The sequence below is a fragment of the Sphaeramia orbicularis genome, chromosome 7, assembly GCF_902148855.1.
Source record: "Sphaeramia orbicularis chromosome 7, fSphaOr1.1, whole genome shotgun sequence".
NCBI classification, from domain to species: Eukaryota; Metazoa; Chordata; class Actinopteri; order Kurtiformes; family Apogonidae; genus Sphaeramia; species Sphaeramia orbicularis.
The window spans coordinates 39,521,952-39,547,228 of NC_043963.1; the positions used below are offsets into that span (position 1 = coordinate 39,521,952).

Genomic DNA, 25,277 nt, shown 5'->3' on the forward strand with positions numbered 1-25,277 from the left:
ATGTGTTATATAGGGATTTTGTCATTGTGAAAAGTGAAACTAAACATAGTCTTCAAAAAATCGCCAAAATTCCATAACCGTTGGTCGTATGTGAAAAATTCTTTCACTTTTGGATTCTGCAGACTTGTGGGAATTTAATGAGCTATAACTTTTGTGTCAAAGGCCTGAAATGAATAAGCAGTAATTGCAGAAACGTAGAGTAACTTTCAAAGGCAGATTGCCAACTTCCTGTTGGAGTTAGCTCATGAGTGTCAGTGTATGATTTGTCGGGCTCAATCAGACCAACATTTTGGCATTTGTTTCATGTTTCTGTGACATTCCTACTGGCCGCTAGAGCAGATTTTGTGTGTTTTTTAGTACAAAGGTGGCGCTACAGAGTCCATTTTGGCACCCAAGGGGTTAATTTTGATATTGAATCAAAGTGTTCACCAGCCATGACATACATGGTAAATTTGGTGAGTTTTGGAGCATGTTAAGGGGGTCAAATGGCAGTCTAAAGTGGAAAAAGTATGAAAAGAAACAAATTGTTATAAATCAATAACCGTACATCGTATCTAAAAATTTTTTGCATGTGAGCATTGCGCTGAGTCCCGTGAACATGTAGATATGTCACATGTGAGGAAAAACTCCAAAGTGAAAAATGAGTTCCAAACATCGCAACTTTGCGGGCTTCTAAAAAAACAACTAAGACAGTTATGGAAAAAGTGTGCAAAGTAACTTTTTTGAGGAGGGTTCACTCTATGTTTTGGTGCTATTCAGAAGTCAATACGACAAACGGTGTAATCGGAGTTAGTTTTAAAAATTTTATTTTGAAAGGCATATTGCGAACTTCCTGTTGGAGATAGCTTATAGGTGTCAGCACGTGATTTGTTGGGCTCGATTAAACGAAGGTTTTGGCGTTGGGTTCGTGTGTCTACGACATTCCTACTGGAAGTTAGCAATTTGAGCATTTTATTTTGAAAGGCAAATTCTGAACTTCCTGTTGGAGTTAGGTCATGAGTACCCGCACGAAATTTGTCGGGCTCGATGAGACGAAAATTTTGGCGTTGGTTTCATGTTTCTACGACATTCCTACTGGGCGCTAGGGCCGATTTTGTGTTTATAGGGGGCGCTAGAGAGCTCATTTTGGCACCTATGGGGTTAATTTTTTCATTTTATCAAATTTTTCGCCAGGCCTGACATGTGTGCCAAATTTGGTGAGTTTTTGAGCACGTTTAGGGGGTCAAAATCCAGTTCAAAGTGACGTCAGGAAAAAAAAAAAAAAACGAACGAATAACAATAGGGCCTTGCTTGCAGGCAAGGCCTCTCACTGTGTGAGAGGGCCTTACCTTTCGGCTCGGTCCCTAATAACAGGCAGATTGTGACTGAGTTTTCTTACACGTATAGTCTACATTTCTGCAATGACACTGGATGGAAACACTTGGTTTATGATCAGTTTTTGATATCTTTGCTGAAAAAAATCACATTTTCTTCAGATTTCTCTATTTTCGATATAACAAGTGGTGCCAGGCACAACAAACCCCGCCCTCACACATATTTGGCTCATTATTAGTAAATAGGAAGATTGAAAAAATTTGACAAAATTTGAACTTCGACCTACCTTTCTCAAAATGTAATGACATATATTCTGGGTCACTGACAATCTATAACCCCAATTTGGTATGAATTCAACCAATAGTTTTGCTGCTAAAGTGTTAACTTATACAAAGAAACAAACAAACCGAACCAAAAACAATACCCCTTGCTTCCCCTTTTGGGGGGCGGGGTAATAAATCTTCATTCATCTTTAGTTATATTAAATATTTAGACTACATTACATGTATTTGAAAAATGTGTTCTAAAAAATAAAGATATTCCAACCTGTATTTTATACCTTTTATAACTGCAGTCTCTTGTCGTGTTGACTTTGAAATGAACAAACTGAACCAAAAACAATACCTCTAGCCTCTCCTTTGGGGGCGGGGTAATAACCCTCAATTTTAATCTGAGCTTTTATGAACATCTACATGATCAGTGAAATAAATATAGGAAAATACCAGATTTTCACTGAAAAAGTGCACAAAAATTCAGAGGATAATATAATAATAAATAGTGATAAATTGCTTAAGAAAGGTTAAACAGAGAGAACAATTATTTTGGAAGTAGCACTGGGTCTTTATGGGTTAATTAAGTCCTTCTCCAAAAACAAGCTCTTTAGTGCAATATATTTCCTGGTAATCATCACAAGATAGTAATTTCATTGCAGAAAAAAATAATAGTTCCACAAATGTAGCTCACTCCAGTGATTTTACACCATTATTCTCTTCCATTTCTTTCCACATGGCAATTTCTGTTTCTCTTACCATCTGAAAATACATGGAATGGAATGGAATGAAATAAATACATCCTGTAAACACACCGGTATCCCCACACCAGGCTCAGCATGTCCATACACACATCAACATTCCCAGCATGTGCTGTGACCCCCACCCCCACCCCCCATGTTCTACAGCAGCTCTGTCCAACAAACACAAGATTCATTCATTTGTCATGCTCTTTTCTTTCTTTTTTCATTTTCAACTAAACTTGCAAATGAAAGTTTAAGTCAGAATATATTGGCTCTCTTATCAAAGTGGGAAGCCGCTAGAAAATGGACTCAGGATGCACTTCTAGTCATGTCTGGTGGAAAAACAAGTGCTACAGCAGTTACTCGTAAATCTTCTGTGACAAGATGGTAAATTAGAAAAAACGCTTCTTTTGATAAGAGTTATATATTGTAGGCAGTTAAAGTCTGGGCAGACAACGGATACATTGGAGACTTGTACTATGTCTAAGAAACCTTACATATATAACGGCAGATTTACCTACCGGTGCCCCCCCGCATTTGAACGTGTAAAATGTTGAAAGTAATGTAAGTGTTCTTGTCAGGATTCACCACAGTCTCCTACATCTTCGTCTGTATTGTCATTAACTGAACTATCCGTCCACATGTAAATCTGGGTGAATGTAGGCACCCAAAGCCTCTCCATCTCCTGTATTGGAGAGGGTCTACTGCACTGCAAAAATCTAAATCTTACCAAGTGTATTTTTCTCATTTCTAGTCAAAATATCTCATCACACTTAAAATAAGACATAATCACCTAAAGAGTAACTTTTCAATGAGATACAAGAGCTTATTTTTAGACAATAGATCTTAAAAATATTATTTCAAGAAATCTTTCCAAGACCATTTTTATTTGTTCCATTGGCAGATTTTTTGCTTAATTCAAGATTTGTTTTGCTTAATTCAAGCAAAAAAAAATCTGCCAATGGAGCACGTGAAAATTATCTTGGTAAGATTTCTCGAAATAAGATTTTCAAGATCTATTGTCTAAAAATAAGCTCTTATATCTCACTGAAAAGTTACTTTAGGTCAGGGGTGTCAAACTCATTTTCTTCCGGGGGCCACATTTGGCCCAATTTAATCCGAAGTGGGCCGGACCAGTAAAATAATAGCATGATAGCCAAAAAATAATGACAACTCCAAATTGTTTTAGTGCTAAAAATAACATGCAATTATTCCAGCATTTACATTTACAAACTATCCAAACAAAAGGATGTGAATAACCTGAAAAAAATTACATTTGTTAAGGAATGTAAGTACAATTTTATCAATATTATGCCTCGACTTATCATTTATAGGCTACATGTGCAGTACAGATCAGATCTATGAAGGCACAAAACATTTAGTAACAGACAGAATATTGTTAAAATTGCACTTCATTTTCTTTAGAAATTTCAGGTTTGTTCATATTTGTTCAGGTTATTCACATTTTATTGTTACAGGATAGTTTGTTAATGTAAACATTTTCATAATTTAATTTTTTTTGCACTAAATCAAAGAGGAAAAAATGGTGTTGTCATTATTTATAGGTTATTATGATATTATTTTTGAGTTTGATGCCCTAACTTGCTCTTTGCCATTTCATCCCAGGATTGGAAACTTCGGTGGGCTGGTTTTGGACCCCGGGCTGCATGTTTGACACCTGTGCTCTAGGTGATTATGTCTTATTTTAAGTGTGATAAGATATTTTGACTGGAAAAGACAAAAATACACTTGATAAGATTTTGATTTTTTCCAGTGTGTGTACATTTATGATGTGATTCTATATGATAAATGGAGTGACATGTAAACTAAAGTTTAATCATGAAGAGACAACTGTCTATTCAAGTAGCATTTGGGTCTGCATGAAAAACAAACAGGCAGCCACAGAAGGTATATAATCTGTTAGTACACAGTGGGAGCTATAGAACTGCATGGGCTGAATATTAAATATCTGTGAGTTGCCGTGGAACACAGCCAGTGATTGAGTGAATCAAACAAAGTTGTCAAGCATAGACCTATAGCTCTACTGTTTGTTGTTGTTTCTAATTTTAAAGTATTTGGAATACAATGGAATTCAATGCTACAACTGAGGACAACCTTATAAAAGACACCTCTTTGTTCTGGTTCCAGAAGTGGTCCCATTAGTGAGATTGAACTGTAGTTATTTTAGTGTATGATGATTAAAAAAATACAGTTTTATGTGATTTGAAACATTTATAATGTTAATTTTCTTCCCCCACCAGGGCTCTGACTCTGGACCCCACCATTCTCCTGTTCACCCCTCCTCCATTTTCTCTGGACCTGCCTCTGATGCACATCTCCCTTCTTTATGCATCTAATGTCAACATGGCTGGCCGTGTCATCCTTTCCGCCCCCCAATCATTTTTGTGTAATATCTTAATTTCCTTGCACTTCACTCCTAATCATCCACATTAACGCTGTCAGTATTTTGGCTGCTTTTCGTTATTTCTGTTTTCCACCTTAGCTTGTGTTTCATCACACACCAAAGCAGAGGTTTGCCTTTGCTGCTTTCCTTTTCAGCTTTAATCAGTCATCAATGTCTAGAAGGCAGGGGACCCTGAGAAGTCAGCCAGCCTGTTCATTAAACCCATTAACATTTTTCATCCATGATTATCCCCTAGAAAAACAACAGTGCTGCATTCGTGCGTTGAAGAAGAAAGTGGGAAGGGAACGCTGCTACAGTACAGTTACATAAATAAAACAAACATCTCAACAAATGAACAGCATTCATTTCCTTTCTGCACAAGCTTCTTATAGTTCACAAACAGGCTTCACATATTCATTCATGAAGCATCCAGTCGCTCTCTGGTACAATCATGAGCTGTCATAGCTGACGACTCACACCACCTCCTCTCCTTTGCTGGTTTCTTTTCCGTTCACACCCCCTTTCATCTCTGTCATTAAGCTTTTCTGCTCACTTTATTTTCCTCATTTAAGTGATCAACAGAGAGGCACCACAGTGTGAAGAAAATAACTTTCTACTTTGAATATGATCAGAGTTGGCACTCCTAAAATGTCATTTTATTGACTTCTTCTGAGTGTTTCTCTATGGGACTTTTGAATTGCTTAAAAATAACTGACATGTCGATATATTTTCATCATTCCAAGGGAAATAAATGGAGAAACCCAAAACCATGGCTTCATTCTGTATGCTTGATAAATGAATTAAATGAAAGGACTGCAGCAGATGGGTTTTTAAAAAGGTTCATGCTCCTGTGTTTTTTCCTCTTCAGTGTGTGCAGGTGATTCATCCTCCTGTCATTCAATTCATCTTATCCCAGTTCACCTTCACTTGAACAGCCTCAGCCCTTCTCTCTACATTTTTCACCTCAACTTCTTAACTCTGTCTCCTAGTTGTCTACTTTTGCCCTACGTGTGATTCTCTATGATTCATCGCACGCTTTTAGGATGTGAAAGACAGGAAGAACTTCAAAACTCAAACAGATTTTTAAAAGTATTGGGATTTTGTTTTCCATCTGGGTAAACGAGCCACCACTGATAAAAGCTGCTTCAACCTGCCAAACATACTATTTCCATATGTCTATCGTTGTATGATGTTTGAACAACACAAAACAGTGCAGGTGAAAAGCCTTTTAGCTGGAAGGGTTTCTAACATGTGATTGAAGGTTCTTTGAATTCTTTGAAATCTTACTTTTATACCCTGAGGTAAAATACTTTTGGTGCCAAAAAAAGGCAACTGAAAGATTCTAAGCTCTACTATCTGGTGAAATCCAACCCTGGTTTCCTGCATGACACTCCAGCAACAGATCTATTCACCCATGGAGCAACTAAGCCAATAGATTTACATCAAACCATATATATATATATATATATATATATATATATATATATATATATGTGTGTGTGTGTGTGTGTATATATATATATATATATATATATATATATATATATATATATATATATATATATATATATGTGTGTGTGTGTGTGTGTGTGTGTGTGTGTATATATATATATATATATATATGTATATATGGGTGCTTCTATGAAACTGGTCCCTAAAAACAGGACTGAGGGGCTAAAAATTCAAACTAGATGTAGACTAATGTTATGAAGCAAGTTTGGAAGCACTTTGGGTCACGTCAAAAGGACACGAAAATTATGCACTACTATTTTTTTTTTTTTTAAATATCTTTTTATTCTCTCATAGGTACATTTTGGAACTCAGACTACTTATGTAAGGCAGAGTGTTTGACAAAAATGATCGCTGTTGCTAAATCAGTCACAATTTATATGTGTTTAAATGGGCAGGTTCTGCATGTAACGTCAGTGGACACGATGAGTTATGCACGAAACATGGAATGAGACTGCCAGTTCATGAAACCTCACATGTCTGGATTAGAAAAACCACTAGGATTGTCAAATTTAACACAGTATCTTTATTTATAGCAGTATACCTAAGTAGATTTTCATGTCCTAATTTTGGTCCTGTTTTTGGCTCCAGTACTTTAGTATAAATTCATTAATTTTGGAATGGCTTAGAGCAAGAGTGTCATTTTTTTTTTGCATTTATCCTTTACGTTTGGATGTAAATAGCTTTAACTCTGTGTCATATATATTATGACATATTCTATATTCCCTGTTCAAAAAAAGCCTCCTTACTATTACAGCTTGTTGAGGTTTATTTGTAGAAAGAATTCTTTGAAGTTAAAAGTGGTAATACACTGTCTGGGCCAAAGAAAGTTGCACACCACACAATATTTTATGTTTTCACCTTTACTTTAGATTACAGGACACATTGTCTGGGCATCATTTATGTTACATAATGCTTATGTAATGCCACAAAAAATGTTGCATCTTCTGCTTCTGTCCAGAATGCATTTCTTTCTAGCCAAGATCTCATATTAATGATGGGAGAGTCAGATCACAATGAAGATCACAGCATTGATTTAAGTTGAGAGTGACGTTGATTTTTGGCCAAGATCTTGTATTGATTTTGGAAAGTCCGACCACTGTGTAAAGTCACACCCCAAAGATTCTCCACGCGGTTCAGGTCTGGATTCTGTGGTGGCCAATCAATGAGTGAAAATGATGTGTCATGTTCCTAAACCACTCTCTAACAATCTGATCCTGATGAATCCCAATGTTGTCGTATTAGATTAGATTAGATTAGATTAGATTAGATTAGATTGGATTGGATTAGATTGGATTAGATTAAACTTTATTGATCCCACAATGGGGAAATTCAATGGTCAAGGAAGCAACAAAATAAAGTGCAAGAATAAAAGTGTACATGCATAAGGATAGCACAAAAAAAGATAGTGCAAAAGCAAACAATCTAAAATAAAAAATAATAGTAATAACTACAAGCACTCAGAGAGCACAGACCTCCGCCAAGGCTGATCAGTGGCCCCCCCAGTGGGCCCCCCCCACGCCAAGGAGGTTATGTTTTTGCCAGGGTTTGTTTGTTTGTTTGTTTGTTTGTTTGTTTGTCTGCCTGTTTGTCTGTCCGTTAGTGTGCAACATAACTCAAAAAGTTATGGACAGATTTTGCTGAAATTTTCAGGGTTTGCTGGAAATGGGCCCCCCCACCCCCGATCACCACCAAAATTTAATCATTTCTTCCTTATCCCATTTCCAACAAACCCTGAAAATTTCATCAAAATCTGTCCATAACTTTTTGAGTTATGTTGCACACTAACGGACAGACAAACAGACAGACAAACAAACAGACAGACAAACAAACAAACAAACCCTGGCAAAAACAAAACCTCCTTGGCGGAGGTAACTAGAAGCACTCGGAGAGCACAGACCTCTGCCAAGGCAGATCAGTGTCGCCCCCCCACCCCCACCCCGCCCTAATCACCACCAAAATTTAATCATTTGTTCCTTGTGCCAGTATCAACATTTCCTGAAGTTTTCATCCAAATCCATCTATAACTTTTTGAGTTATCTTGCACACAGACAGACAAACCAATGCCGGCAAAAACATAACCTCCTTGGCAGAAGAAAAAAATAAAGAATCTTAGAACGTGCCTGTGTCATAAGGGAAAAAATAATTCACTGACATTCCGACCTGGTCATTCAGTATATCCAGGTTCAGCTGAGCTTATTTCATGGACACGTACATTTACTGAACCCAGACCAGACCGACTGAACCAACCCCACATCACTGCCCCCAGAGGCTTGAACTGTTGCTACTGGGCATGATGGGTAATCACTTCATCGCTATCTCTTCTCACCCTGATGCACCCATCACTCTGGAACAGGGTCAATCTGGACTCCTCACACCACATGACTTTTTTTTTCAATTGAAACCCAGTCCAGTCTTTATCAAACTGATGGTTGTTTCAGAAATGAGAAGCTTACCTCACTGCACTGTATGTTGACCTCTGACCTTCACCGGATTGGCAGCTCTGACAGCTGATCTCTGTTCACTCAACTTCTCTCTTTTGTCCCTGAACAGGTTAATGCATTCCTGTCCTTTGTGGTGCCCATGGTGGCCATATCGGTGCTGAATGGGGTCATAGCCAATCAGCTGCTGCGAATGTTCCGAGAGGCTGAGCAAGACAACCGTGTCTGCATCGTTGGAGGCAATCCCACCACGCTGAATGTCACTGTGGAGCCCAACCGCGCTCAATCACTTCGCCACGGAGTCCTTGTTCTCAGTAAGTGGACACCTTCCTTTTCTACACACAGCAGGTCATTTAGAGTCGTAGTGCTGTTAGAATTTACTTATTATTTTCTCAGTTCAACCTGAGTGTTGAGCCACTGTGCTCACTCTCCATGTGTTCATTCTCCTTGAACAAAGATGGCCATTTCAGGGTGTGATTTGCCAAAAAAACAGAGAGGGGGATGTTTTTTTATTTATTTATTTTTAATCATGAAAAAACAAGTAATCAACAGGCCTAATTATTTTTTATGTTAACAGTACATGTGGAACAGTTGAACATTCATCTTTAATACAAACTAAAAATACATGACATATTTAATTTTCTGCAACAGCCACAGCTGCGATATGGTCTAATTAAGTTTCAGGACCATGGATAAGGGCTGATCACACCAACATGGTAGAGGATTTATGGCGAACGAGCAACTCAATCAGACTGTAAAACGTAACACAAAACCTAATCAATTAAGATTTCTCATCATGTCAAAATAATTCAGCTAATTAGACTAAGTAAACAGTAGTTTACAGGGTCTGTTGTGTGTAACTCACGCATACTGAGTGACATTTGAGAGAGAGAGAGAGAGACACTGAGACAGAGGGGTCAAAACACAGAGAGTGAACTTTAATTGATTGCCATTCCAACATTTATTTCAGTAAATAGAGTTGCTCCTTATTTTGGATAATCCCTTATGGTCCAACTAAAGCAAAAAGGAATTTAAAAGTAAAAATGTGGGTCATTTAGCAACACTAAGCTGTCAAATTGTCTCTAAAATGTCCCGCCAAAGAGATTTCAAATACTGTGTTTTGACACACAGAGAGATAGGTAAGGTATACAATGTATTTATGTGCATGGGGATGTTTGCGAATTCTGAGACTGCCGATAGTTCGGTTCAGGTGGAAGTTAGTGCCAGCAGTGTAGGCTATACATGTAAGACAACTCAGTCACAACCTGCCTGTTATTTCATTTGGTTTTTAACCCCTAAACACCCAGTGCTGCTTTTATGGCACTTCCCAAATTAATTTTTCTCTCTATTTAACCTTTCAGAAGTGATTCATCACCGTTTATTCTAACATTATCCTCTGTTTTTTTGTATTTTTTCAGTGAACATCATGCATTTCCTATATTTAATTCACTGATCATGCAGATGTTCATAAAAGCTCAGATAAAAGTTGAAAGTTATTATATCAAAAATAGAGGAAACTGAAGAAAAAGTGACTTTTTTAGTCAAATCTATCATTAACTGAGCATAAACCCAGTGTCTCCATCCACTGTCATTGATCCAACTCCATGGGTTTTACCAGTGAATCAATGTTGTAGAAGGGAATGGTGTTTCCACGGTAACTATGGTAAATTATTTACATGCATTGATAGGATTAATGTATTAACAGGTATTAAACAGTTTAGATCAGTAGATGGTTTTGGTCGGTGATGGCTGTCGTTTTAACAAGTGCTTTTGTTTTTTTTTTTCCTATTCGGCTACTTTAGATAGCTATTTTATCCCCTTGACATTGTGTCAGTACAAGACTATTTGGAAGAGGTGGTCTCATCTAGACTATATAAAGAGTGCAGCAGTAAAGTTGTGGTATGAACATGGTGCAAACTTTACACATCCATTTTCTTTATCCATCAAACTGTCAAAGTGCAGTTCATTCAATCCAACAAAACAAATGCTCTAAACCCACAGTATCCATCACTGTTATCTAGTCAGTGATTTAGAGGAACCTCAAACAAGGATCAAAAACAACTTGCAGTATTCGATCATAAGATGCTATTTCACAACATAGATTATCATTCACCAACTTCAGTTTAGAATTATTTTACAGCTAAACCATAATTATGACAATAAAGAGTCTCATTTAATCTCGGAGACACTTATCATCCAACCAGTCTGTACATTATGTTTTTCATTACTGGCTTCATAATATTCGCAGCATCTAAATATGGGGATTCAGCTTTCATCAGTCAGACTTGTGTCATCATATCACAGACTGAATGAAATTAATTCTGTATTCAACCAAAGTGAGCGTAGTGTCCATGTGAGTCCGGTTTTGTCTTCAATACTATCAATTATAGTCTCACCTAATGTTGCAGTTTAGTGGCAATTCAATTGCTTTGATAGTGTCAGGCAGTTTCAATTATGAAATAGGATTTTATAATGATTTCTCTGACTGTTATTGCCATCTTTATCACACTGATGTAATATAGGGGCAGACTAATCCTGGCTGTAATGTGCCCTCGCGCTCTATACTCATCAATTATGAAAGCAAACTGAGACGCTGACCAGAATAGAGCACAGATTAATGCCTGCTGTTCTTCATATCGTCCCTGTTTCTGTCTCTTATAAGACCTGTTTCGCTCACTTACGTTTTCATTAATTCATTCATTCATTGAGCTGAAATTTAATCATTTGATCATTGTTTGGAATCTATTTTTATATCACAAATGTCTCATACGAGTTTTTGAGCTGTTGAGCAAGAGTTTTAAATAGTATATTAACTCTGTAAATCCTGAACCATTAAATCATTGACAGAAAATCCCAGTTCTTTGAAACTGGAGCCTTTATTGGTCCTTCTGAACAACCCAATTATTTTTTTTTTCAATCAATTTCCATGCGTGAGTTTCAATTTTGTATCGCATTTAATACATCGCGTCTCAATGCTCAAATATCATTATGTTTGAACAAACAAAAACATAATATAGACTACCAGTCAAAAGTTTGGACTCACTTTCTCATTTAAATGGCATGAGACGGACAGCAGATGCCCAACAAGTGCTCAGCATCACTGGGAACTCCTTCAAGACTGTTGGAAAACATTTCAGGTGACTACCTCATGAAGCTCACCGAGAGAATGCCAAGAATGTGCAAAGCAGTAATAGAAGCAAAATGTGGCTATTTTGAAGAATCTAAAATATAAAACATGCTTTGAGTTAGGTCACACTTTTTTAACTACACAATTCCATGTGTGCTCATTCATAGTTTTCAGGCCTTCAGTGAGAATCTACAATGTAAATAGTCATGAAAATAAAGAAAAATAGGACCAATGCCCCTGTAGCTTACCGGCCAAATTAAAAGCTTTGGGAAATGTATCCAGATGCCATTTATTATCACCCAGTTATGTGTATTTATGATATTACAGAAATAGCCCAAGTTTTGGTCATATTCCAATCAGATATGTAAAAAATTCAAATTCCTACTTGATATCATTGATACTGATTTATTGTATCAATCCACTTCCTATCTCTTATAATGGGAAAATTTGTCAAAGTCGCACCAAATCCAGAATCAGATCCGGATTGAAATAATTTCACTAACTTTTGTTGACATCATCATAAAGAAGCTGTATACCAAGTTTGAAGTCAATTGGAGTTGTAATTTCGGAGAAGACGACGATTGAAATTTTTGTAACTGACGACAGACGACGACGACGGACGCCGCATGATGACAATAGCTTACAGTCTGTCGGCCAGTAAGCTAAAAACCAGGTGAGTCCAAACTTTTGACTGGTATGTAACACCAACATGTCTAACGAATTGGTAATTCCTTTTCAAAATTGGCAAAGTTCTGCCTCCTTCCACATTAATGACAGTCTTGGAGTGTCACTGGAAAGGCCTCTGGTGAACGAATTCCTCCCCCCTAGTGGATTATCTGTGTATTGCATGTATCTTATTGTACTGTATACATCAGGTTTTTCAAGAAAAAAAAATATCACATTGATCATGTAGAGGACTTCAAAACTCATGTATCAAATATGATATGTTTAGTGTTACAGGGTTAATTCGTTCATTCACTCATTCATTTTCTGAACCACTTAGTCCTTTAAAGGCTCATGGGAGTGCTGGAGCCTATCCCAGGTACCAGTGGGTGAGGTGTCTGGATGTGTCGCAGAATGATTGGAGGGATGAATAAATAGTATATAAACATGGAATTTTACGGGAAATTTCTCCCTTAAAGGGTTTATTAGTGATGCTGATGCTGAGTAGATGGTGATCAGAATAAGCTTTTGATAATTTGTTGGTTTTTTTATTTATTTACTGCAAATATTGCATTCAAATCAAACAACAAAAGGAGCAGGATGAAGTTTAATTTATAATCTCCCACCCCCTTACACCATCCTTCGCCTACCTTAAATTCCTATGTCAGATTCCATAAGTAACTCAAAAATCCTACACATATCAGACTGAATTCTGACTATGCACAAAACGCAAAATTGCTGTACATATCAAGGATAGACTGTCCGTTTTGCAGCAGCATTTCACATTTAAATACACTCTGTCCATTTCACAACAATCTCCACATTTTTTTTCAACATTCTTCAACATTTCTATCCTTAGCACGTGCTATGGTACACTGTATTGTAGTTGCATTTGTTTAAAAGGGGTCATATTTTTCTAAACCCACTTTTATTAGTCTTTGGTACATTTATTTGTGTATTTGGACCCTAATAGTTCAAAAAGTTTGAATTTGAATCCTCCAGGTGCTGCAAAGCTATCTTTAAATTCATTTTGGCAAAAATTGAGTGGATTTCTACAACCCGTTTTAATTCCTGCTTAATTTGTTACATTTTATAACTAGTTACGTCACAACATTTGCACATACTGTATAAGGTCAAGACTTCCGACGAACATTTCTCAGAGTGCGACATAATTGTTTGTCAGCAGCAGTGGTTGTAGTCCATACTGAAAATATGTTCAAACTTTGAGCCAATTACCTAAAATGTTCAGCTGTTGGTTGTATTAACGAACACAAGTGGCTGAATGGGACAGAAAGCATGGTCAATAACCTGGAGGGGGTGGGGCGTGAAGTGGCTCATTTGCATTTAAAGGGCCAGCGCTCAAAACGACCTTTCTGGTGTCATTACTCAGGAATAGGGTTGAAGATGGACCTGTGGAGTTGAATTAATGAAGAATTCAGACCCAAACATAGCATTTACAGTTTATGTAGACCACAGGGAAATATTTTAAAATACATAATTCCATTTTGAAAAAAGCAAAATATCACTCCATTAAATTTATTTTTCTTACCAGTTATGATATGTAGAATGTACAATTTATGTGTAGTTGTGTACATTACAGTGAAATCGCAAACCAAATACTGTAAGATGTGCAAAACTGCTGTATATTTTCAATGCTTTAACAGTAGAGGGAGGGTTAATATTGACAGAATGACTATTTCCAGTGTGAAAACCCTATTTCTGAACATTTTTGTGTCTTTATTAAACTGGAATGGAAACAGGAGACAGGAAACAGGAGCAGAGAACAAAGGGAACATCACGAAACAAATGTCAGCCAAGTGTGAATCATGGCCATAACGCTGCAGCTGATGATCACCGCCCCCAGACTACTGTGGGATACCCCCATAATGACTCTGTCTTCTAAGTGGATGAGTTTGAGTGTGTGTATGTGTGTGAGACGACACTCAGGGAGCCAACTGGGACTGATCGGTTGTGACAAAGAGTGATTGATAGAGAGCTGAGGACAGAAACCCTGTCTGAAATGGACCCACTGGTGGACGGAGGGTGGTCCTCATATAATGCAGTCAACAGATAAAGGATCCATGCTGCCACTTATTTTATTTTATTTTATTTTATTTCTTTGTGTACTGTACCTGACAATGTACTTCAAGAGATCACAGTAGAAATCAAATGGGAAAACACATCAAGACCAGCTGTAAACAATAGCCCTTTGTGGTGACCAGTTCAACAAAAATGTTCTTTTTTATCTACAAAATAGACTAAAATTGATCTCCAACCAATTACCAGCCTTGAACTGTAATAAATTGGAGGTTGGGGCTTGTTTTGACATGTTTTGTTCAATACATGCAACTGTATTTTCTATTTTTTGTAGTGAAAAAGGTAAAAAGAATGATAGTGATAAAATTTAAAATTTAAAAATTTAAAAATTTAAAAAAAAAAAAAAAAAAAGAAAAGAAAAGAATGAAAGAAATCTGACAGTTTTCCTTTGCTGTCATTTCTACAAACAGCACAAATTAATATGGCTACTCTTAAGAATCTAAGCTAATTGTTTGTAATGCTGTTCTTCTCTGGACACAAATACTTCCTTATAGATTAATTAAGTACTAATTTACCACCTGTACAGGATGTCACACTACAAACAGAAGAAACAGATGTTCGATCATGATGTAATTAGCGCTGTCTCCGTCTCCCTCCACCTCTGTGCCGTGGAGAATTCCCTCCGAACTAAACTTAAATCTCTTATTTAAACTTACATTGATTAGACCTTTGACGAAGACAGATTTCGTTCTCAAAATCATTGATCGCCTGTAGAAACGTTCCTCCCGGCAGCATGGCTTTGGCCAGGAAGCAGTTTATTAATTCAAACTTCTGTTAGTCTTCATTAAATTTGACAAGTGTCAGATTTAATCCTAAACAGCAGGCAACCTGGACTTATTTACTTTTGCAGAAAGATATGTTTTACAGTTTTTACCCCTCGGCCAACTTTGGACCAAAGGGGTAAGATATCGTTTTGTTGTCTGTTCGTCCATCCGTTCATCTGTCCGTCTGTCTGTCCATTCAACAACGTAATCGCATTATGTGAAGAATGCATTGATATATCTGCAGCAAATTTATACCATGGATGCATCTTGGCATGGAGCAGAAGCCTATTGAAAATTGATGACCTTGACATAATTTTCAAGGTCAAATGGCAACATGTCTTTTCAACGACGTCATCGCATTATCTGAAGAACGCATTGAGATTTCCGCACCAAAGACAATCTAATGCAGTGTTTTTCAACCTTGGGGTCAGGACCCCACGTGGGGTCACCTGGAATTTAAATGGGGTCACCTGAAATTTCTAGTAATTGATAAAAATAAAATTACTAATGAAAAATATATGGTGAGTTGACAGAGACAATCCCAAACCATAAAAGACATGACAAACTGTGAAGCTGAAACTGAAGCACTGTGGTACTGTTTACCTTTCAAATGTTCATTGTGGTCGGTTTCAGATGCTGCAGCTCTTTCATAATTCATAGTTTGAGTTCTTGTTTGTTCAGTATTAATTGTCAGCCTTGTAAATCCAAGATGGACTGACTGTACATACTCTGACCAAAGAAAATAAAATTCTCACTTTGTGCAGTAATCTACACCTGGCTTTTCTGCCTCCGTCCATAATAATATACATTATATAGACTAAATGTCATCTAAAATTAACGTTTATTTGCAACATAGTATAGCAAACTATTACATGATCAAAAACAAATAAATTTTAGCAAAAAAATTTCTCAGTTTTTAATGTCTGGGGTCGCCAGAAATGTGTGATGTTAAAATCGGGTCACGAGCCAAAAAAGGTTGGGAACCACTGATCTAATGTAAATAATAGGGCTGTAACTTTCAACAGAATTTTACACTATATTCGGGCGTGGAGGATTAAGTGTGCAGCACTGTTTCTTCTTAGTCTTCCTGCCTGTTCCTGCTCCACTCTGTGCTTCTTCTATAGAAGTTAGAGACATTGCTCAAGAGACAAACTTAAAAGACAAACACTATAAAGCCATTCTAGGGTTGAGCTTTGAGAGTAAAAGCCATTGATGTTATATCATTTATTTAACTGTTCACCCTTACAGTCAGTTTGTTAGATTACATGTAGTTTCAAAAGAAAGACTGAGAAAGAGAAAAAAACTGAATTAAACTCTTGAATGGATTATTGATTTATATCTTAAGCCTGTGGTCGGTTTACCATGACCAGTTCCACTCTGAAACAATGAAAACAGGTGCTATTGTTATTAGTGTGTTAACTTGAAACTGTCAAAAGTTTTGTAGTAATGTAGTAATGTACAATGTGCCCCCCCCCACACACACACACACACATACACACATACACACACATACACACATACACTGACTGAAGAACCATCATCCCCAGTCTAATAGACAGTGTAATACTTACCCTACCTCAGTGCAGTACTCACAACCCATGCACCTTTTTTCTTAATCTTACCTTGTAAATATCCCATATTGTCTTTATGTATTCTAATTTGTTCTACATATTTCCCATCTGTAGTATAGAGTTTGTTTTTTTGTATATTTCAGTAGTTTGTGTAGTACTTTAGTAGTATATGTGTATTTAACATTGTATTTTGTAGCCTTCGTACATTGCTTACATTTTTCAGTACTTTGTGTGATATTTTTTACACCGGGGTGTCAAACTCATTTTAGTTCAGGGGCCACATTCAGCCTAATATGATCTAAAGTGGGCCGGACCAGTAAAATAATATAAATAATAGGATAAGAACTGATAAATAATGTCAACGCCAAAGTTTTCTCTATGTTTTTGAGTAAAAAAACTAACATTTCATAATGAAAATATTTACATCTACGAACTGTACTTGAACATAACATGAACAAATATGAACAACTTGAAAATTCTTTTAAAAAATAAGGGCAGTTTTAACAATATTACACCTTACTTTATCATTTATACATGTGCATCACAACTTACAGATCACAGTGGATCTAAAAATGCACACAACATTTAACAACAGGCAGAATATTGGCGCAATTCCACATACTTCTCATATGACACTTCAGGTTATTCACATTTTTTGTAAAAGGCTAGTCTGTAAATGTAAACATTTTGGTGTAATTTTACTTTTTTTTAAAAACTAAAACAAATCCTTGACTGTTAATTTGTTCAGTGTAATTTTTGCATTTCACAAATTCATCCCAAGGGCCAGATTGGACAGTTTGGCAGGCCGGTTTTGGACCCCAGGCCGCATGTTTGACACCTGTGTTTTGCACAGTCTTTTTTTGCACTAATTGTTTTTGCTGATAAATGAATTTTCATTGTTCCTGTGACAGTGACAATAAAGATCTATTCTATTCTATTCTATTCTATTCTATTCTATTCTATTCTATTCTATTCTATTCTATTCTATTCTGTCTGTACTCAGTGCTTGTGTTGCTGTGTGTTTTATCCCTGCTGTGTAGGAGCGGTGGTCATTGCCTTCGTGGTCTGCTGGCTGCCCTATCACACTCGCCGCCTCATGTTCTGCTACATATCTGACTGGCCTGAGTAAGTACCAATTCTATTCGCCTTTTCCTGCAAGGGAAGAGTTGGCTGCACACAAGATCACATACAGACACTGATGTAGCATGTGTGGACCAGACTCCAGATCGCACATGCGTGATCATTTACACACATTTTAATGCACATACGCAAACACACACAACTGTTGGCCACAGCCATCGTTTATTAGGTCATCAGTTAAGAGGCTCTGACAAAGAGGAGCCATGCAGATACATCTTCCTGATTAGATTGACTTCATTGAAGATTCACATGCTCACTCTATCTCTTATTCTCTCGCTCTCTCTCCTCTAATGATCATCTCTTTCAAACTATATATTCTTTCCCTAATTAAATCAAACCGACACAGTTTCAGTAAAATGGATGTTACCGCTGAGAAAGCTTCTGCTGCTCACTGAAAGATGGTCACACATGTTGAGTATCATCAACCTCAGCAAACCCGCTGTGTAAAAGCAAATCAAACACACAAACCACATGATGTGTGTGTGTGTGTGTACACAGTCTGACACAATGTCCCACCCTGACTTTAACACATTTGGTTTGTGTAAGGCTTAAAATTAAACATTAAAGACAGTCATTTGTCTTTCCTTGCCCCACACTGAAAATTATTTTGTTCTTGCAAAGAAAAAGAAAAACATATAAAAAAAAAAAAACAATTTAGATTTAGAAGTGTTAATTAATTTATCTTGTTTTAAGGGTTAATTTCTTATTTTAAGTGTTCAGCTTTACACTATAATCTGAAATCAAGCACAGCCTTGTCTTTTTTGTCTCAAGTAGGAGGGAAATCTTAAAATGAGGCAAATAACTGTTAAAATAAGACATATTACATCTCTCTCCCAAAGTCTCATCAATATATATCTTGTTTTAAGATTCAGTAACAAAGTCAAGTTGCTAGATTCAAATCACACAAAAAGCATCTGAAGGAAACAGAGTTTATTATCGTTCTGACTTCCAACATGCACTGCAAGAAATGAATCTGAAGAAATGACAGCAACTAACTTTTTTTTAACCATTTTATTGTTATTTACAGGCTTTAAACATGACAAAAATGATGTCACAGTTCAGCATGACCCTTGACTAAGTTAAAAAATGGCTCAGAAATTCCTACGGCTAGTAGGAATGTCATAGACATGAAACCAAAGCCACATTTTTTCTCTCATTCACTTCCATGTTAAATTTCTGTCACTAACATATTTGGCAAACTCCTCGCTCCCACAATCACTGCTTATTCACTTCTGACCTTTTTCCACATATTATACATCGATGCGTTCAGAAGACTCACTACAAGTCTCACCTGTGAGAATTTTTGAGATGGGATATACAGTTATGGATTAATAGTAGTTTGTTTCAGAGTTTGTTTTTATTTATTTTAACATGGACACCCATGTCTCCTCCATAAGGTGGAGCTAATTGGTTCCCTGACAGTACAGTGGCTGTTTAGCTCAGTAGGGAAGGTATTAGAATCCAATTGTGGTAGACCTAGGTTCAATTTCTGGTTAAAATGGTTATTTTCAGCTGAATCAAATGCTTATTTTAAGAATTTTTTCTCCTTCTTACTTTTATTTTAAGACTTAAATTCTTATAGCCAGCTCAGTCATCTTATATTTAGTATGGTTCATTTATTTTGAGGCTGTAAAAAGTAACATTTTAAGTGATTTCATCTTAAAACCAGCATTTTATGCTTATTTTAAGCCCTCTAAATGCATCCATAGACATGCTTATTTCTAGATTTTATTATCTAAATTCAAGAAATCTTGTCAAGTGAAATTATCTTGCTGCATGGACAGATAATTTCACTTGTTTTGAGTACCTTTTTCCTCAGATTTAGTGTTTTTATCTTGCTTTTAGACACACTTTTTTGCAGTGTAAATACAGAGTTTTTACCCCTCACCCGCAGGGTATGGTAATCATTTTGTCTTCTGTCCGTCTGTCTGTCGGCCTGTCTGTCTGTCTGTCTGTCTGTCCATTCAACAACATAATCACATTATCTGAAGAATGCATTGACATATCTGCACCACATTTATACTGTGGATGCATCTTGGCATGGAGCAGAAGCCCATTGAAAATAGTTGACCTTGACCTACTTTTTCAAGGTCAAATGGCCTTGTCCAGTTATAATATCTGAGTACTTTCAAATCTAAATATGCATGTAATCAGTTTTATACAAAGACAATCTCATCTAAATTATAGGGAGTAACTTTCAACAGAATCTTCCACTATATTTGGCCAGGGTTTTATTAAAAGTGAACAGCACGTTATGTTCATAATGCAGTAGAAGAGGTGATTTATCACAAGTTTTCTCATACTCACAATTTCATTTTGGCTTTTACTGTTACTTTTGGGAAACTAAAGTAGACAAAAGTTCCATTACAGATGAGCAACAGAGGATTAACAGTGTTCAAAGTACTAAATGACTGCAAATGTTTTTTTTTTCTTGGCAAATGTCATTTTAAGCTTTAACTGAAATGATATAAGAGAACTTGTAAAAGTATCTTCCCCAGATGTACTCAAGACACACACAGGGGATTCGGCAGGTGGAAGACCCCCATTAGATCAGGTGTAGCGCTGTAGTACAGAAAAAAAAAAAAATAACTTGCCTCAAAAATAACTCCAAAATGGATTTGTGCTGTGAGCAGAGTCTTCACCTCCTGAAGCAAAACACTGCTGAAGGGCCCGCCTACCTGCCCTGAAGCTGCCCACACTGACTCTGCAGCTTGTTGTCATTTATCACACTTAAAAAATAGTTGTATTCCACTCTGAGTTTCTCACATAGTCCACAAAGTAAGTCACAGACAGACCGAGAGATGCACTGCCCAGTTGCAGAGGTATTAAGTCGAATAAAACTGTCATTCACATTTATTTACTTTATTGATCAAAGACATCTGAACACCGTTACAGGTTGTTTCATCTCACTCACATCTGTTCATGCTCTGGTTCTTATTTTCAGTGTTTATTCTATCAGCCTCCGTTGGGAAAATAGATACTGCGTCCTGTTATCTGCCTGCTAGATTAAATCTGTTTGTGATTTGCTTTCCATGTCTCTATTTACCCATGTACATCAAACATCATGTTTTTACTATGCGAAGCAGAGCCTGTAAATACTTCCACAGGCTAGAAAAAAACTCTTACTTTGGGCTTTGATTAACAACTTAACAGCGCAGCAATAAAACCGTATTATTACTTACACAAAATTATTATAGCAAAGCATGGGACATTTGTGTTACAGTTGTATCACATCTCAAAGCATCTAGTTGCCACTGATTATAAATGTGTGAGCGTCCATTTGTGTGTGAAGTATTCATTCTGCAAATTATGAGTTTGGACACTATTGTGTATTTTCATGCCTGCAGAGGAGGATTGATTGAGAAGCTGCGACTGTTATTACTCTCTCAGTGGGATTTGGCATGGGCACCTAAAAGACCACAGGGTACAGCATCAGTACGTCAGTTATAAAAACAGCATGAGTCACTTCTCAGGCATTATAAAAGGATCATCTTTGGTTCTGCTGCATTTCAGATGGAAAAGAAAATTATTTTTGTAATATTTTGCTCTGTTTGGCAGAAAGAAGGCTTCCGTAAAATGAGGTCAATCAGTCAAAGTCACTTGGAAATTCTTAAGATTTCTATTTTCTTCCACTCATTCTTTTCTCATATTTATTTTGTATGCTAGGGAAAACCTACTAAAAAGTACACAGTGTCACCCTGATTTCTGGATACTGACAGATAAGTCTGACTGAAGCTCAACTGCAGGCTCATTTATCATCCATTGTGCACATGTATGTATGAGCTGGCGGATATTAGACGAATATGCAGGCGTATGTGAGACAATGACAAACCAAAGATAATAATAATAATAATAATAATAATAATAATAATAATAATAATAATAATAATAATAATAATAATAATATTAATAACAATAATAATAATAATAATAATAATAATAATAATAATAATGGATTAGATTTCTATTTCTATAGGCACACAAAGCACTTAAACCAGTGGTTCCCAACCTTTTTTGACTCATGACCCCATTTTAACATCACAAATTTCTGGCGACCTCAGACATTCAAAACGGAGACTTTTTTTTTTTTGCTAAAATTCATTTGTTTTCTGATCATGTAATAGTTTGCTACACTATGTTACAATTAAAATTTAATTTTAGACGACATTAAGTAAGTAAGTAAGTTTATTTATAGAGCACTTTTCACAGACAGTCACAAAGTGCTTTATCAAATCAAAATCAAATCAAATTTACAGAAACCTAACAGAATCCTACAGGAGCAACCACTTGTAACTGGTGACAGTGGCGAGGAAACACTTTAGTCTTTAAACAGACTTTAAACATTAGTCTATGAAATGTATAGTATTATGGACAGAGGCAGAAAAGCCAGGTGTAGATTACTGCACAAAGTGAGAATTTTATTTTCCTTGGTCAGGATATGTACAGTCAGTCCAGCCTGGATTTACAAGGCTGACAATTAATACTGAACAAACAAGAACTCAAACTATGAATTATGAAAGAGCTGCAGCATCTGAAACCGACCACAATGAACATTTGACAGATAAACAGAACCACAGTGCTTCAGTTTCAGCCTCACAGTTTGTCATGACTTTTATGGATTGGGATTGTCTCTGTCAACTCACTATATATTTTTTATTTGTAAGTTTTTATTTTTATCAATTGCTACAAATTTGAGGTGACCCCATTTAAATTCCAGGTGACAACTTGGGGTCCTGACCCCAGGGTTGAAAAACACTGACTTAAACTTTCCTGAATCAGTGGCACAATAAGAAAACCGCAGAAACGATGCACTTTGTGTTTACTCAGAACATGTTTACTGAATTTTGCCAGTTTCATGAATCCAGTGCAGGTAGATGTGGGTTGGGAATACAAAAAGGATGCTGGCTTCACTCACAACCAGTCAAATATTTTGCTCCTTTTTCTTCATATTTTTCTCAAACCTCAGACTTGATGCCAGGGAGATTGGTCCTGAATGAATTTGCCCCAAGAGGAGACTGACTGATGTCCTTGTGCTGGATGGAAGAGGCTGCATCTTTGGTCCAGAGTTTCCCAGACATCATGTGTAATTACAAGCAACGATCTGTTCTCCTTTAGGGATTTCTATCAATGTCAAAATTCAACCACTTCAGCCACTGGTTCATGGATCATGTGCCATCCACCCTGACATAAACGTGGTCCACAGAATGACTTCAGTATATATAATGAAAAGGTCACGTTCAGTACGATGCGTGTTGTCCTTTTCGATCCCGTTTTCCTTCATCTATAATGGTGTCCTCGTATGCAGACTCAGACACACAGCATTGACCGCCTGCCCACTTCAGGGACCCTTGTCCATTGGTTTAAATTCAAAGAGCGGGGACAGATCAATACGCCAGATTCTGATAACTGAGATGGCACTTGGGAGTATCTACAGAAGTATCTACACAGCGCAGCAGTGATGGATGCTGTCTGTAATGATCTGCAGCATAAGCTTTTACTTTCTACTTCAGTGTTACCTGTTTAATTACAGATGTGTTATCTAGGTTTCTACTTTCTGCTACATCTGTTCTCAGTGAAACACTCTTAAAGTCAAAATGTCAACCTTAGTATGTTAGTGGACATCGTTATCTATCTCCTCTTGCCATAAAACATTCAAGCTGCAGTTGATAAAAAGTAAACACATGCAATAAAACAACTGTTATAAGGTCATAAACTGACAAAAATCACTCATATTCACTATTTACAGCTTCAAAATGTCTGTAAAATCTCTATGAATCACTATACATTTTTATAAAAACCAATATGCTTCTGGACCTCACTGAAGCACAAGATTGGCCCCATGTTTAATGTTTGAGAAAATTACCAAAAAATAGTCACTTGCCTGATAAAGGGTTAAAGGAGTAAAATTTTGCTTTTTTAAATGGAATTATGCATTTTAAAATATTTCCCTGTGGTCTACATAAACTGTAAATGTTATGCTTGGGTCTGAACTCTTCATTAATTCAACTCCACAGGTCCATCTTCAACCTTATTTCTGAGTAATGACACCAGAAAGGTCGTTTTGCCCTTTAAATGCAAATGAGCCACTTCATGCCCCACCCCCTCCAGGTTGTTGACTGTGCTGCTCTGTCCTGTTCAACCATCAGCTGAACATTTTAGGTAATCGGCTTGAAGTTTGGACATATTTTCAGTATGGACTACAACCGCTGTTGCTGACAAACAATTATGTCGTACTCGGAGAAATGTTCGTTGGAAGTCTTGACCTTATATGTGCAAATGTCGTGACTTAACTAGATATAAAACGTAACAAATTAAAAAGGAATTAAAACAGGTGGTAGAAGTCCACTTGGTTTTTGCCTGGAATTAATATGAAGATAGTTTTGCAGCACCTGGAGGGTTCAAAGTCAAACTTCATGAACTATTAGGGTCCAAATACACAAATCAATGAACCACAGACTAATAAAAGTGGGTTTAGCAAAATATGACCCCTTTAACAATATATTTTTGTTCAGTCTTAGTGTTGCCTTTACCAAAGTTGTAGGTGATGATCCAAAATGAATAGTGACTCTGTTTTTACTGTCTTGGTAAAATACATAATAATAATGGTATGATACATGAATTCATTTTCCAAATACAATACAGGAGTGTTCTTTTTGGCAGCAGCATTGCATTCAGTTATTAGTACTGAAGTATTTTAAGTCATAAAAACCCAAACATCCACTGGCAACCAAAGCCATCTACTGATCTAAACTGTGTAATACCTGTTGATCCACTAATTCTATCAATACATGTAAATAATTGGTGTAAAATGTAGTTTGTCGTATTTTCATGGTCATCAGATATGACCCATTTGGACATTCAGAGGCTCTGTAGTTACCATGGAAACACTGTGATCCTCTACAGCATTGATTCACCAATAAAACCCATGGAGTTGGATCAATGATAGTGGATGGACACACTTGGTTTATGTTCAGTTAATGATATATTTTACTGAAAAAGTCATCTTTTCTTCAGTTTTCTCTTTCTGGTATAATAACTTTCAACTTTAATGTGAGCTTTTATGAACATGTACATGATCAGTAAATTAAATATAAGAAAATACACGATTTTCACAGAAACCCCCCCCCATAAAAGACAGAGGATAATATTAGAACTAGAAGCACTCGGAGAGCGCAGACCTTCGCCAAGGCTGATCAGTGGCCCCCCCCATGGGCCCCCCCACCCCCGATCACCAC

At 36.7% G+C, this 25,277-nt stretch overlaps 1 protein-coding gene across 1 annotated transcript in view; it reads left to right on the forward strand.

The window, feature by feature from the left end:
* ntsr1 (neurotensin receptor 1 (high affinity)) overlaps positions 1-25,277 on the forward strand; it is a 98,043-nt gene that overhangs the window by 55,491 nt on the left and 17,275 nt on the right. The window contains exons 2-3 of the mRNA XM_030137778.1: positions 8,793-8,994; positions 17,943-18,027. Of these exons, the coding sequence (XP_029993638.1) occupies positions 8,793-8,994; positions 17,943-18,027 (287 nt within the window). The remainder of the gene's footprint in view (positions 1-8,792; positions 8,995-17,942; positions 18,028-25,277) is intronic.